General features: G+C 38.9%; 1 protein-coding gene across 3 annotated transcripts in view; it reads left to right on the top strand.

The window, feature by feature from the left end:
- Nucleotides 1-13,504, top strand: part of EXO1 (exonuclease 1) — a 39,457-nt gene extending 25,953 nt beyond the window's left edge. For all 3 annotated transcript variants that reach the window (XM_066382183.1, XM_066382192.1, XM_066382175.1), the window contains 4 exons: nt 2,006-2,252; nt 3,572-4,343; nt 9,773-9,969; nt 12,975-13,504. In XM_066382183.1, coding sequence (XP_066238280.1) covers nt 2,006-2,252; nt 3,572-4,343; nt 9,773-9,969; nt 12,975-13,116 — 1,358 coding nt within the window. In that variant the 3' untranslated portion in view covers nt 13,117-13,504. The remainder of the gene's footprint in view (nt 1-2,005; nt 2,253-3,571; nt 4,344-9,772; nt 9,970-12,974) is intronic.
- Nucleotides 13,505-14,622: the final 1,118 nt, after the last annotated feature.

The raw sequence follows: 14,622 nt of genomic DNA, 5'->3' as shown, positions 1-14,622 counted from the left end.
GTGTACATAGCAGGTGCACTAAACATGCTCGTTCCTTCCTGCGTCCTGCCACCATCCACATGGCCTCTTCTTTTTATGTAGGGGCTCATTAGTACGTTATGTCAGACTATGCTCTTTTACATTACAACTTTGCAATGGCTTGTGTCCTCTGGGCGTACACAAACTCAAAAACAGAACAGCCTGAGTTGAATCCCTCTTTTAGGGACAGCCCTTCATATACTTAGAGACAGTCATTGTGACCCTCCTTTATTTCTTTTCAAACTAAAGTTCCTTAGCTCTTCCAGGGCGAGATTAATTGTATAACTCTTACAGTGGGTGACTGTGAGGAGCTGTCCACTTACCACGGAGCACAGTCAGTTTTTAGAATTGTGACCCTATTTCAGTCCTTTATCCAGAGGCTGATTTTATCATTGCAGGCGAAGATAGTGTTGGCTTTTATTTGCATTCTTGTCATTTTGCTGGCATTTACTAAGCTTATAATCAAAATTCACCAGTTGCTGTTAAACCAGGTACAGTGATGCTTTTAAACTTAAATGCAGGTGAAATTATTCCCGTTGAGATCATCTGATTCATTTGTATTCTTGTCCTGCCCACTAATTCTTTTTGTTTTTGAATATTTGTATATCTTCTCATATGGGTATTACATATGTTAGCTAGAAATTTGAGAAGTGTCACTTTCTATGTCTTAAAGTTTTGGTTAAAATGTGTTTGTGTAATAAAGTTGAACTGAATCAGAGCAACTATGGAAATCTAAAGCACTATGGAGAGGAGACCTCCTTTCACACTAATAATTGCCAATAGTCTTTCAGGGCTGTCTGACTTGCTGCTGATCCACGAACTAATATACAATAGATTCTGCTCTCTCTCATCTTGTAGGACAATACAAGGGACCCCGAGTGTCTCACTCAACTTGGGATATACTAAATTTATGGAATTCCCCAGAATAGCTACTCTAAGCTTATCATAGAAGGAAAGTGAGCTTAGTCTGGCATGACTTCTTGTTGAAGAGCTCCTACAATGCCCAGGAGACAAAATCAAATTTATTGCTCTATAGCTTTTTAAAATTGGAGGTATCATCTTGTTTCTTGTATTTTGGTGCCCTCAGCTATTTTACTGACTTTTCAGAGTGATGAGCATTTACTCCAGTGTGAATGGATGCTGCTCAGACTAAGAGTTAGTTGAGCTAATTTGAAGCTCCTTACTGCCATCTCTAGGTTCTGGCCTATCTCAGGCTGGAGCCTTTGTATTATTCAGTGTTTGATTTATTCTAATACCACAGAATACAATTGCCACACGCAGTCTCCTAGGGCCCCAGAGCTAGGTGGTGAGGTAAAAGCTACAGCGCAAATTACTGCTATCTGACAATCAACATATACCTCAAAAACTTTATCACATAGTGGTATATATAAATAGCTGCTGGTTTTACTGGAGCGTTTTTAAATCAAACACTAACCCTGGCCAGGTAGCTCAGTTGGTTAGAGAATTATCCCGATACATCAAGGTTGCAGGTTTGATCCCCCATCAGGGCACACACAAAAATCAATCAATGAATGCATAAATAAGTGAAAACAAATCAGTCTCTCTCCCTCTCTCCCCTTCCCTTTCTCCTCTCTCCTCTCTTTCAAATCAATAAATAAAAGCATTTTTAAAAAACAGACATTAATTCATTATATATATATTTACATGTAAAGTCCCTTAAAATTGTTTTTTTTCTCTTTATATTCAATATTACGCCCTTAGTATAATGAGTATATGACACTTACAGAATTGATTGTGTCCTGAAATTTTGGTTTAGATAATTTCATGTAAAATTGTACAAATAACTGATATTAAATCATGGAAATTGTGAAACACACCTATCCTTGGGTTTCCTTTCTGATGCATAGTTAAAAAAAGAAAAAAGAAAGACTTCATCCTAGGACCAAGGACAATGGACTGTGAAGTTAAAGCCAAATCTCTAACTGCATACAAATAAAGATTTATTGATAATTTTGTTTTCATTTAGAGGAGCTGTCAGAAGATGATCTGATAAATCAGTATTCTCTTTCATTTACAAAGAAGCCTAAGAGAAATAGCTGTAAAAATAATAAACCATTGAACTCTTCCAAAATGTTGATGTCTGATCTGGAAGATGGGACTACTATTAAAAAATGTTTAAGCACACCATCTACAACAAGAAATAAATTTGCAGTATTTTTGCAGAGAAGAAATGAAGAAAGTGGTGCAGTTGTGGTCCCAGGGACCAGAAGCAGGTATGGTTATTTCTCTAGAATGCTGTTTATTGTATTACATACTGAAATGTATTTTAATTGGCTTAAATAAACTTTGAATCTAGTTGGGGAAGGGGTGGAAGGACCTGACTTAATCTAGTTACAGTTTTTGTCATATCTTGTCTTAGTTCAGGCCCAAATGCACAGCTTTTCCTTGAACTTCTGCTACTTTTTTTTTTAAGTGAGGGGAAGAGACAGAAAGGAAGAGAGATGATAACCATCAACTTATAGTTGCGTCACTTCAGTTATTCATTAATTGTTTCCTCATATGTGCCTTGATGGGCGTTGGAGGCGTTCAAGTTGAGCCAGTGACCCCTTGCTCAAGTCAGCGACCTTGGACTTCAAACCAATGACCTTTGGGCTCAAGCCAGTGACCTGGAGTCATGTCTATGATCTCACGCTCAAGACAGCGACCCCACACTCAAGCTGGATGAGCCCACACTCAAGCCAGTGACCTCAGGGTTTTGAACCTGGGTCCTCGGTGTTCCAGGCCAACACTCTATCCACTGCACCACTGCCTGTTCAGGGCAATAAGTTGTTTTTTTATGTTGCATCTTTCTATATTTGTTTAAGTATTCAGCTATCAGCGCTATGTTAGCCACTATTTTAGTATTATGGAGGATACAAAGTCATGGACAATACCTGTCCACAGGGAGCTAATAGTCTGTTTCAAGTTAAAAAGGTTAAAGAATATTTGCATAATGATTAGGTATATATAAAATACACATGCTCCAAACATGCATATATAGATGACTGCTTTTAGATAACCCTAAACATTATTGTATAAATAAAATTTCTGAATGTGTGATTGGCATAATCCATATTGAACTGACAAGCTCTATTTTGTCTTTATTTATGAAATTATGTATTAATGAGATTTTGTTTTAAAAAAAGAAACTGGGCCTGACAAGGTTGTGGCACAGTGGATAGAGCATTGGACTGGGATGCAGAGGACCCAGGTTTGAGACCCCGAGGTCGCTAGCTGGAGCGCAGGCTCATCTGGTTTGAGCAAAGCTCACCAGCTTGGACCCAAGGTCGCTGGCTTGAGCAAGGGGTTCCCCGGTCTGCTGAAGGCCCATGGTCAAGGCACATATGAGAAAGCAATCAATGAACAACTAAGGTGTCGCAATGAAAAACTGATGATTGATGCTTCTCATCTCTGTTCCTGTCTGTCCCTATCTATCCCTCTCTCTGACTCTCTCTGTCTCTGTAAAAAAAAAAAGAAACGGCCATATTCTGGAGTTTATCACCTTGTGAGAAAACTAAAATACTTATGCTTTCTTTCTCTCTTTTTCTGTTAGGTTTTTTTGCAGTTCTCTAGATTCTGTGGACTGTGTATTAAAGAAAGCAAGCAGTCAGCCTCTAGATGAAACTGCTGTCACAGATAAAAAGACCAATCTAAATGAATCAGATTGTCTAGAGGACAAGAAGCCAGTTGATCTAAGTGAATCAGATTATCTAGAGGACACGAAGCCAGTTGATCTAAGTGAATCAGATTATCTAGAGGACACGAAGCCAGTTGATCTAAATGAATCAGATTATCTAGAGGACAAGAAACTAGCTGATCTAAATGAATCCAGTTATCCAAAGGACAAGAAGCCGGTTGATATAAGTGAGTCAGATTATCTAGAGGACAAGAAGCTGGTTGATAGGATTGTAGCTCATAATTCAAGTGATCGGATTCCAGATGATGTGACTGTAATTGCTGATGAAGAATCTCCATCTTTTAATAAGACCAGAGAATTCACAAGGACCATTTCACCACCCACTTTGGGTTCACTAAGAAGTTGTTTTAGTTGGTTTGGAAGTCTTCAAGACTTTTCAAGAACTCTGAGCCCCTCTCCACGCACAGCATTGCATCGGTTCCGGAGAAAGAGTGATTCCCCCCGCTCTGTGCCTGAGAATAAGATGTCTGATGTATCTCAGGTAAAGAGTGGTGAGCCAGATAGTGAAGCACACCCCTTACGTGAAGTGGGTTGCTCCTCACAGTCACAGGAAAGTGTAGAATTATCACCACACAGCTTAAGTGCATCAAAACTTTCTCAGCCTTCTAGTAAGGAATTCAATTCAAAGGTAAGTTACATTATGAAACCTGCGTTTTAAAATCTATATGTGAAACAAAATAGGATGTTTATCATATAATTGAGAAAAGTTTTTTACATTATGGGAATGATTGGTTCTTAATTATTCATTCTAGATCTTACTTTGTAGAAAATTGACATTTTATTCATCAGAAGGAATTCGTTATATTTTTAATATTTTAAACTCTTGTACATTTAATCTATTTTTTGAATCACTGTGTGTTCCAGTAGGTGTCTCAAGTTGTAAAACATGAAGACCTAAGCAGAATGATAAGCTAGCTATGAGATGAAAAGTTGTTATAAATTTTTTTTAATCATTTTAGAGAGGAGAGAGAGAGTGAGAGAGAGAGAGAAAGGGGGGAGGAGCAGGAAGCTTCAACTCCCATATGTGCCTTAGACCAGGCAAGTGCAGGGTATTGAACCAGCAACCTCAGCATTCCAGGTCGATGCTTTATCCACTGCGCCACCACAGGTCAGGCAAGTTGTTATAAATTTAATACTTATTTCTTAATTTACTCTTGAATTTAGAGAACATATAAAACATAAGGAAATGGCTCCATTAAGGTGATGGTGTCCGTCTTAAGTTTTAGTACTGTAGAAGTATATTTTCATTTATTCTTGCTAAGTTGCACCTTTATAACATACAGAAACAAGTGACTTTATATTATTTTAAATTAATAAAAGCATCCTAACCATTTTTTATTTACAAAATACCTTTTAGTCTGACTTAAATAAGATCACAACCCTAAATAAGTACTGTTCATAAGACCCAGTGGTATATTTTAAAATGACATGATAATATAATAGGCTTTTTTTAGATCTTTGTGTTATCTCAGCATACTTCAGTATCTCAATTTAGCATATTTCAATATAACATACTTTATTTTATATCTACTGTAAAATTACCAAGTTATAAGAACAATCACAGCCTTGGTGGTATTTGACAGAATTTGACATTTGGTAATCCTGAATATTGGACAGCATCTAACCAATCAGTATAGCTTATATTTATCATAAGGAAAATATTTAAGTTCCTAAAGGAAGCTTGAGTTGTATTTGGACTCAAATTGAAGAAAAGAACCAAGTTAAAATGTATGAAAAAGCTGTTTTGACTTGGAAAATGCCAAAATCAGTGAATAGATGCAAATCCTGACTGTCCCTTGGGGAGTTTCTAGGTTTTAGAGTAGGCTGAACCAAGCTCCGGGCTGTACTTCAGACTTTTGCTGTTCTTTCCCTGTCACTCACTTGGCTTTGGTCCTTCCAGACTATTCTAGAAGACTTTCTGTTTCTTTTCATGTGCTCCTCCAGTTTAAGGTCATCTTTCGCATTTCTCACTCCATGCTGCATTTTCTCTTGGCTCCATTATGGAGCCACCACAGTTACTTGCTCTGGAACATCTTTCATGAAACACCACAGTCTATTTGTGAGGGTCCTTCTCAGTCTGCTGAGCTCTTTGGGGGCATTCCTTTCCCTTTTTCCAGTGGAAAGCTCTGTTTTAACTTCCTTTGTAAGCTTTTAGCTATGTGTAACTAAGAATTCTGACCATCTCACAAGCTGTCGGTTTGTCATGCTGACGGAACTCTCATATTTTTGCTCTGGGCTAACCATTTGTTGTAGTAATCAGTTAGAGAAACATGAATCCTCTCCCCTCACCAAAAAGACAAAATAACCAGAAGTTATTACATCATCTTTGGCTTCCAGATACAACCAATTCCTGTTAGGATAAATGAACACTGGATAGCTTGTCTTTGATTCAGGAGATGTTTTAGATCAGGGGTCCCCAAACTTTTTACACAGGGGGCCAGTTCATTGTCCCTCAGACCATTGGAGGGCCAGACTATAAAAAAACTATGAACAAATCCCTATGCACACTGCACATATCTTATTTTAAAGTAAAAAAACAAAATGGAAACAAATACAATATTTAAAATAAAGAACAAGTAAATTTAAATCAACAAACTGACCAGTATTTCAATGGGAACTATGTTCCTCTCACTGACCACCAATGAAAGAGGTGCCCCTTCCGGAAGTGTGGCGGGGCCGGATAAATGGCCTCAGGGGGCTGCATGCAGCCCGAGGGCCTTACGTAGTTTGGGGACCCCTGTTTTAGATAGTCACCATGCCCTCGGGGCTTTGAGAATAGTGTTGACTGACTATGAAGAGAATGTTTCTCTATTGCAGATTCCGTTCGTTAGCCATTCATAGAATGCAGCAACCATATTTTCTGTGTGTGTTGAGTTCATCTTAGGATCTTACTCATGATCTTTATTTTAAGAAATGGTTTAGCCTTGAGTCAACACTGCTCTTCGCTATGAATGAACAATAGTTTCTATAAGTTACAATCTGAGATAATGGAGTATTTTTCACTTTTTTTTAAACTTTTTTTTTTTTAACAGAGACAGAGTCAGAGAGAGGGATAGACAGGGACAGAGAGATGAGAAGCATCAATCATTAGTTTTTCATTGCGCATTGCGACACCTTAGTTGTTCATTGACTGCTTTCTCATATGTGCCTTGACCGTGGGCCTTCAGCAGACCGCGTAACCCCTTGCTTGAGCCAGCAACCTTGGGTCCAAACTGGTGAGATTTTGCTCAACCAGATGAGCCCACACTGAAGCTGGCGACCTCGGGGTCTTGAACCTGGGTCCTTCTGCATCCCAGTCCGACGCTCTATCCATTGCGCCACTGCCTGGTCAGGCTCTCTTTTTTTAAAAGTATATAATACTGTGTAGAATCCCATGATAAATATTAAAAGAAAATCCTCATGAAAATTGCAGAAATATAAAGTCTTCTAAATTCCCATTCATTGTCCTTCCTATTTGACTTTAGTCAGAATCCAGATTATTCTGTTTTGAGAAAGTCTTACATCAGGGGTCCCCAAACTACGGCCCGCGGGCCACATGCGGTCCCCTGAGGCCATTTATCGGGCCCCCGCCGCACTTCCGGAAGGGGCACCTCTTTCATTGGTTGTCAGTGAGAGGAGCATAGTTCCCATTGAAATACTGGTCAGTTTGTTGATTTAAATTTACTTGTTCTTTATTTTAAATATTGTATTTGTTCCCGTTTTTTTTTTTTTTTTTTTACTTTAAAATAAGATATGTGCAGTGTGCATAGGGATTTGTTCATAGTTTTTTTTTATAGTCCGGCCCTCCAACGGTCTGAGGGACAGTGAACTGGCCCCCTGTGTAAAAAGTTTGGGGACCCCTGTCTTACATAATGGGGTAGGTGTGTAGATCTTACAGTCATTGCTCAAGGTATCTGCATTTGATATGGTACTTTGTATTTGAAAGTAGATGCCTTTTTTCTCCTTTGTTGAACATGTTATACAATTAAGAGATGAACTATACTAATTTACTACTTTGTAGCTAGTGGTTTATGAATACGTACTGTTACCCAGTCTTGCTTAAGAAACTTACTGAATTTTAGCATTTTGGCCAGCCTCTGAAACAATGCAGGAAAGCCTCAATTTTAAATGTGTACTTTATTTTATAGAATTTATTCTCCAGCTAAAACATCTTGCTAACTTCTTCAATGCAACTTGCTGTGAGACTGGCAAAGCTCATGCTTTGCAAACTAGGTTCATTTTCTTTTATTCTATCCCTAGCTTTTATACTTTCTTTTCTGAGAAATTATTTTATTTTCATTGATTTTCTCATTTTACTTTTTGTTGAATTTTTGTTGTCAAAATTCCATTGTAAAGCCCTGGCCGGTTGGCTCAGCGGTAGAGCGTCGGCCTAGCGTGCGGAGGACCCGGGTTCGATTCCTGGCCAGGGCACACAGGAGAAGCGCCCATTTGCTTCTCCACCCCTCCCCGCGCTTTCCTCTCTGTCTCTCTCTTCCCCTCCCGCAGCCAAGGCTCCATTGGAGCAAAGATGGCCCGGGCGCTGGGGATGGCTCTGTGGCCTCTGCCTCAGGCGCTGGAGTGGCTCTGGTCGCAACATGGCGACGCCCAGGATGGGCAGAGCATCGCCCCCTGGTGGGCAGAGCGTCGCCCCCTGGTGGGCGTGCCGGGTGGATCCCGGTCGGGCGCATGCGGGAGTCTGTCTGACTGTCTCTCCCTGTTTCCAGCTTCAGAAAAATGAAAAGAAAAAAAAAAAAAAAAAATTCCATTGTAAAAATCTAATTTTATTTTACTTTTTGGTCTGGGGGATCTAGGAATCTGATTGCAAGTTTAAGTCACTTGATAATCAGGGTAATCAGAGATCCACACTATAATTATCTCAGTTTTCAAAAAAAGACACACTTCTAAAGAACAAGGTAAAACATTTTTTTTAATTTTAGAAGCAGTGTATTATTATTACCAGAGAGATATAAGTGCAATTAAAAATTAAAATTCTTATATTTTTATTTATACTGTCTACCAGCTTTATAAATTTTAAAGCCTTATTTTATATACCTTACTGTTACTATCCTAAAAAAAAAAAAAAAAACCACTAGCACTTTAATGGCCCCATTTTTTATCTAATAAAAATCAACCCTTTGGTGGAAATAACCTAAATGTCAAGAGTAAATGTCAGTTTACTCTTTAAGTAAATTGTGGCACTTTTATACAGTGGAAGAACAGGTGACCTATCCAAAACAAAATTTAGTTCTGTGTGTGAAATAGAAAAATCTCCAACATAGATAAAATCACGATGTATTAAGCGAACCCTGGCCAGGTGGCTCAGTGGATAAAGTGTCAGCCAGCACACCAAGGTCATAGGTTCAATCCCTAGTCAGGGCGCCTACGAAAAGCAAAGAATGGAACAACTAAGTAAAACAACGATTTGATGCTTCTGTCTCCCTCCCTTATCCTCTCTTTGTTTCTCTCTCCCTTCCTCTATCTCTCCATTAAATCAATGGGGAAAAAAATGTTAAAGAAAAGATATTGAGAAAAACAAAGTCACAACAGTGTGTATTATACTGCCGTGTGTGCGCGCATGCATGTGTGTGCACATGTACAGTAGCCCCCTTATCTACGGTTTTACTTTCTGCAGTTCATTACCCATCTGAAAATATTAAATGGAAAATTACAGAAATAAACAATTCATAAGTTTTGAATTTCATGTCATGTTCTAAGTAAATGATGAAATTTCATGTCGTCCCATTCCATCACACCTGGGACATGAGTTTCCCCTTCGCTTAGTATATCCATGCCGCACACACTACCCACCCTCTGTTGCTTAGCAGCCGTGTCCATTATCAGATCGACTGTCATGTTATGTTAGTGCTTGTATTCAAGTCACTCTTATTTTACTTAATAATGGCCCCAAAGCAGCATGTGGTGTTGCTGCTACTACAATTCAGATATGCTAAAGAGAAGCACATTTTCACACATTGCTTATAAGTTCTTTTTTGTTCTGGGAATATAAAGAATAGTTTGGAATGAACTAAAGACAGTCGCTTTAACAGAATAGTATTAAAAGGAGCATTTTCTCTTCAGGCTTCTGGGCTGTATAAATCTAGTTCGGTGGACAGTCTTTCTACAACCAAGATCAAACCTCTAGTACCCGCCAGAGTCAGTGGACTGATCAAGAAGCCAGCAAGTGCCCAGAAGAGAAGACATCATCACAATGCTGAGAACAAGCCAGGGTTGCAGATAAAAATCAATGAGCTCTGGAAAAATTTTGGATTTAAAAAGTGAGTTGTCTTGTTACTTACTCTAAAATAGATTATTTTCTTCTGTGATTTCAGTCATTCTCCAAACTATTTTCATGTGAATCAATTTCTTTTCCTCATCTCTCAGGACTTTAATGAGAGTAAAATTATTTAAGATGTGGGGGGTGTGAAGTTGATGGTCTTCCTGGATTTAAAGCAGTTTATTTTCCTAAATTTCACATCTGAAATGAGGGGAAATCATTGAATGTATGTGATGAATTGGCCAGATTTCTAATGTATCTGGCTAACACTGCTTTAAATGAATTGACCCTGCATATATCTACATTTATTTGAACTACAGTACTTCTGTTAGACTACAAAATTAGTGACAGTGTAACACTGATTTATTTTCTTGGGTTTTCTTAAATTTTTATTGTTCAAAATAAAGTGAATGTGCTAAGAATGAAAGAAGAAAACTTACTTGGGTGTGATAGGATTAAACCTTACCTAATAGAAATGTCACAATCAGGTGAAGTGGAAACACTTTGGAAATGAGTACCATATTTTCCCATGCACCCTTTTTCAAAATGTTTGGGGTCTAAAAACTGGGTGCGTCTTAGACAGGGGTTGTAGATTTTTTACTTGCATTTCCCGCTTTTTCGTGCTTGTCTTTTTTCATATTTTGGGCCCCAAAATTAAGGTACGTCTTATATGTTGGAGCATCTTATACATGTGGAAATACGGCAAGTGCCGGACAATGTTTTTTTGGTTTGTTTTTTGCATTGTGTAAAGTTGAGGATTAAACCACATAGCAGTAGTTCTCCAACTTTTTGCCTTTAGGAACTCTTTATACTCTTAAAACTTATTGAGGACCCTGAAATACTTTGGTTTATGTGTGTTACATCTTTCAACATTTAACCATTTTAGAAATTTTGTTTTTTATTTTTATACAGAGAGAATCAGAGAGAGATAGATAGGGACAGGCAGACAGGAACAGAGAGAGATGAGAAGCATCAATCATCAGTTTTTCGTTGTGACACCTTAGTTGTTCATTGATTGCTTTCTCATATGTGCCTTGACCATGGGCCTTCAGCAGACCGAGTAACCCCTTGCTCGAGCCAGCGACCTTGGGTCCAAGCTGGTGAACCTTGCTCAAACCAGATGAGCCCGCGCTCAAGCTGGCGACCTCAGGGTCTTGAACCTGGGTCCTCCGTATCCCAGTCTGACTCTCTATCCACTGCACCACCTCCTGGTCAGGCTAATCATTTTAGAAATTAAAATGGACACTTTAAAAATATTTATTTAGGCCCTCACCGGTTTCTTCAGTAGTAGAGCATTGGCCCAGCGTGTGGAAGTCCCGGGTTCGATTCCTGGCCAGGGCTCATAGGAGAGGCACCCATATCTGCTTCTCTACCCTCCCCCTCTCCTTCTCCTCCTGCAGCCCAGGCCCCATTGGAGCAGAGTTGTCCCCAGCACTGATGTTGGCTCCAAGGCCTCTGCCTCAGGTGCTAGAATAGCTCTGGTTGGAATGGAATAACACCCCAGATGAGAAGAGCATCACCCCCTAGTGGGCATGCTGGGTGGATCCTGGTTGGGTGCATGCAGGAATCTGTCTCTCTTTCTCCCCACTTTTCACTTTAGAAAAATACAAAAAAATGTGTGTGTCTGTGTGTGTGTGTGTGTGTGTGTGTATGAGTTATAATAATAATCAGCTCATTAAATGTTAAAATCAATAGTATATTTTTATTAAAAAAATAGCTCTTTTCTAAAACCAAAAGCAGTGAGAAGAGTGACATTGTTTTACATTTTTGCAAATCTTACTGTCTGGTTTAATATAACTGTGCTGGGTTCTTAATCTGCTTTGTGTCTGGTCTGCCATGGCATGTTGATTCGGTTGAAGTATATGAAGAAAATTGGCCCCACACCTATTTGGAGCTTGAAAAGGTATATTATAATAGCCTTCTTATTTCACTGTATATTTTCTGTTTTGATTTTACATCAAGATTCAACAAGCAGTAGTTTTTGAAGGTCAGTTGCAGGGCAGACTGTGAAACACTATCAGACTTTCCGTGCTCTCATCACACTGTGGTACATTGGTCCACATTGTACAGTGAGTGTGCCTTTACTAGTGCTTGATTTCATAACCTGAATTGATCATTTGGAAATGCCATGCTTATTTTTCAAATATTGACACATTTCACTATACAGCATTAAAAAAAAAACCAATCTTTTCATCATAGTCCATGAGTATTTACTCGGAAGTTGTCAAGTGGCAAATTCAAGTTTTCCCAAATTCAGATTTCCACTTGAAAGCTTAAATGTTATAATTGACAACACATACTTTTTTAAGTTGCTTTCTTTGAAATAACAGTCTCCCTTTGTTCATGTTAGAGCAGCCCTTTGCTAAATACCTAAATTTGAATAACAATAGCTTTACCTTGAGAGTTAACTCAAGGTTCTTTGACTTGAGATAACTGTCATACTTTGGTCTGCAACAAAAGTCGGTGTTGGACAGAAGTGCCCTTTTTGTCACAGAATATTAAAAAGCTGAGCAGCTTGAGATTTAATTAAATTAATGGTTTTTTACTGCTTTGTCGAGAATGTTCTTAGGTGAAACTAGCTTTTTTCTTTTTTTTTTTAACTATAAGTACAAGGAGGTGGAGAATAAAAATACCCACTACCAGCAAAAAAAACCACACACACACAGAAAACAGGAGAGAGTTAAAAGTAGGGCTGAAACATTTGTTCATGCCTCGCTTATATTGGTTCTTAGCAAGACTTGAGAAAGATGCTGAGGAGAAAAGAAATACGTTCTTTATTGAAATCATTCTGCCTTAGCTAGTATATCTATATTAGTGACCTAGCACCTCCTTTGAAAGGTTATTTAGAAAGCAGGAAGGGACACTGAAGCAGGTTTTATAGGATACTCTTAGAGAACTTGAATGTGCCTATAATGGATTGCAGCAAATTACACAATAGGGTGTCTTGTCCTCTTTGTATACTGCTGTTTTATACAGGTAAATCATCCATTTTATTCTATTTTGCAGAGATTCTGAAAAGGTCCCTTCTTGTAAGAAGCCAGATCCCCTGTCTCCAGTCAAAGATAATATCCAACTAACTCCAGAAACAGATGAAGATATATTTAACAAACCTGAATGTGTGTGTGTTCAGAGAGCAATATTCCAGTAAACACACACAGCTGGAAAGCTATTGTCTGCAGGAGACTTTCTGTCAATTTGAAATCTTGTTTGAAAATCAGTTACCAGTCTGAAAGATTTATTCTTAGATTGATGCCATTTTTTTAAAATAGAGTACATTTTGTAAATTAACTATGTCACTGTTTCTTTTGCTCAGCTTTTTATGTTTTCATAAGAAGCTAACTAGAGAAATTATTTTGACAGGTGTTCAATGTTTTCATGTTAATTAGGGAAGTCTACTAGAATTTATAAAAATTTACTCTAAATTCTGTAATTATTTTATCCTATAGGAAATCACTGTATATCTCGCAAGCTTTAAATTTTTCCACCGCCTCTTCTATCTTTTAAGATTGAATTGAAAATAAAGTTGTTGGGCCCTGGCTGTGTAGCTCATTTGGTTGGAGTGTCATCCCAAGGTTGTGGGTGCAATCTCTGATCAGGGCACACAGGAGAAGCTACCATTGACTTCTCCACCCCTTCCCTTCTCATTTCTCTCTCTTTCTCTCTCTCTCTCTTTCTGTCTCCCACATATGCACTCCTCCTCCTTCTCCCACAGCCATGGCTTAATTGGAGCAAGTTGGCCCTGGGCACTGAGGAAGGCTCCATGGCCTCTGCCTCAGGTACTAAGAAGAGCTCAGTTGCTGAGCGATGGAGCAACGTCCCAGATGGGCAGAGCATCGCCCCGTAGAGGGCTTACCGGGTGAATCTCGGTCAGGTTGACGGTGAAAGTTGAGCCTTAATGTGAAAGAAACTACTGAATATCCTTAAACTTCAAAATAGCCTATTTTTTTAATGTCTTATTTGAAGTACAAACTAGAAATTTCTTAACATATTTAAAACTAGTGTCGTAGGTGAGATGTAAGATACTAAAATTGCCAAGTCTATAGTGTGTACAGCAGAGAAGTAGGTGTGTTCAAAGAGAAGCTTCTGGGTATGTGGAGATCTGATGTGCAGTAAAGGAATGATGAAAGTAAGAAAAGGACAAGGACCCAAGAGTATTTTAATTTCTAAATGAGATAATAGAGGACTGTCGGCTAAAGAGGTCAGTATGAAACAAGGAACAACATTGTAAGAAACAGCATAAAAAATGAAAATAAAAAGAACCCAATCTGAAAAATAATCCAAAGGAAAGCAAATTTTATTTTCAAGTCTGCACCACTGGATAGCAAATTAAAAACCTGTGGACAGCCTGACCAGGCAGTGGCGCAGTGGATAGAGTGTTGGACTGGGATGTGGAAGGACCCAGGTTTGAGACCCCGAGGTCGCCAGCTTGAGCGTGGGCTCATCTGGTGTGAGCAGAAAGCTCACCAGCTTGGACCCAAGGTTGCTGACTCGAGCAAGGGGTCACTCGGTCTGCTGAAGGCCCACGGTCAAGGCACATATGAGAAAGCAATCAATGAACAACTAAGGTGTTGCAACTAAAAACTGATGGTTGATGCTTCTCATCTCTCCGTTCCTGTCTGTCTGTCCCTGTCTATTCCTCTCTGACTCTCGCTCT

The sequence above is a fragment of the Saccopteryx leptura genome, chromosome 1 (genome assembly GCF_036850995.1).
Source record: "Saccopteryx leptura isolate mSacLep1 chromosome 1, mSacLep1_pri_phased_curated, whole genome shotgun sequence".
Taxonomy (NCBI): domain Eukaryota; kingdom Metazoa; phylum Chordata; class Mammalia; order Chiroptera; family Emballonuridae; genus Saccopteryx; species Saccopteryx leptura.
Note: the sequence above shows the minus strand (reverse complement) of the source record. Positions and strands in the feature narration are given on the sequence as shown.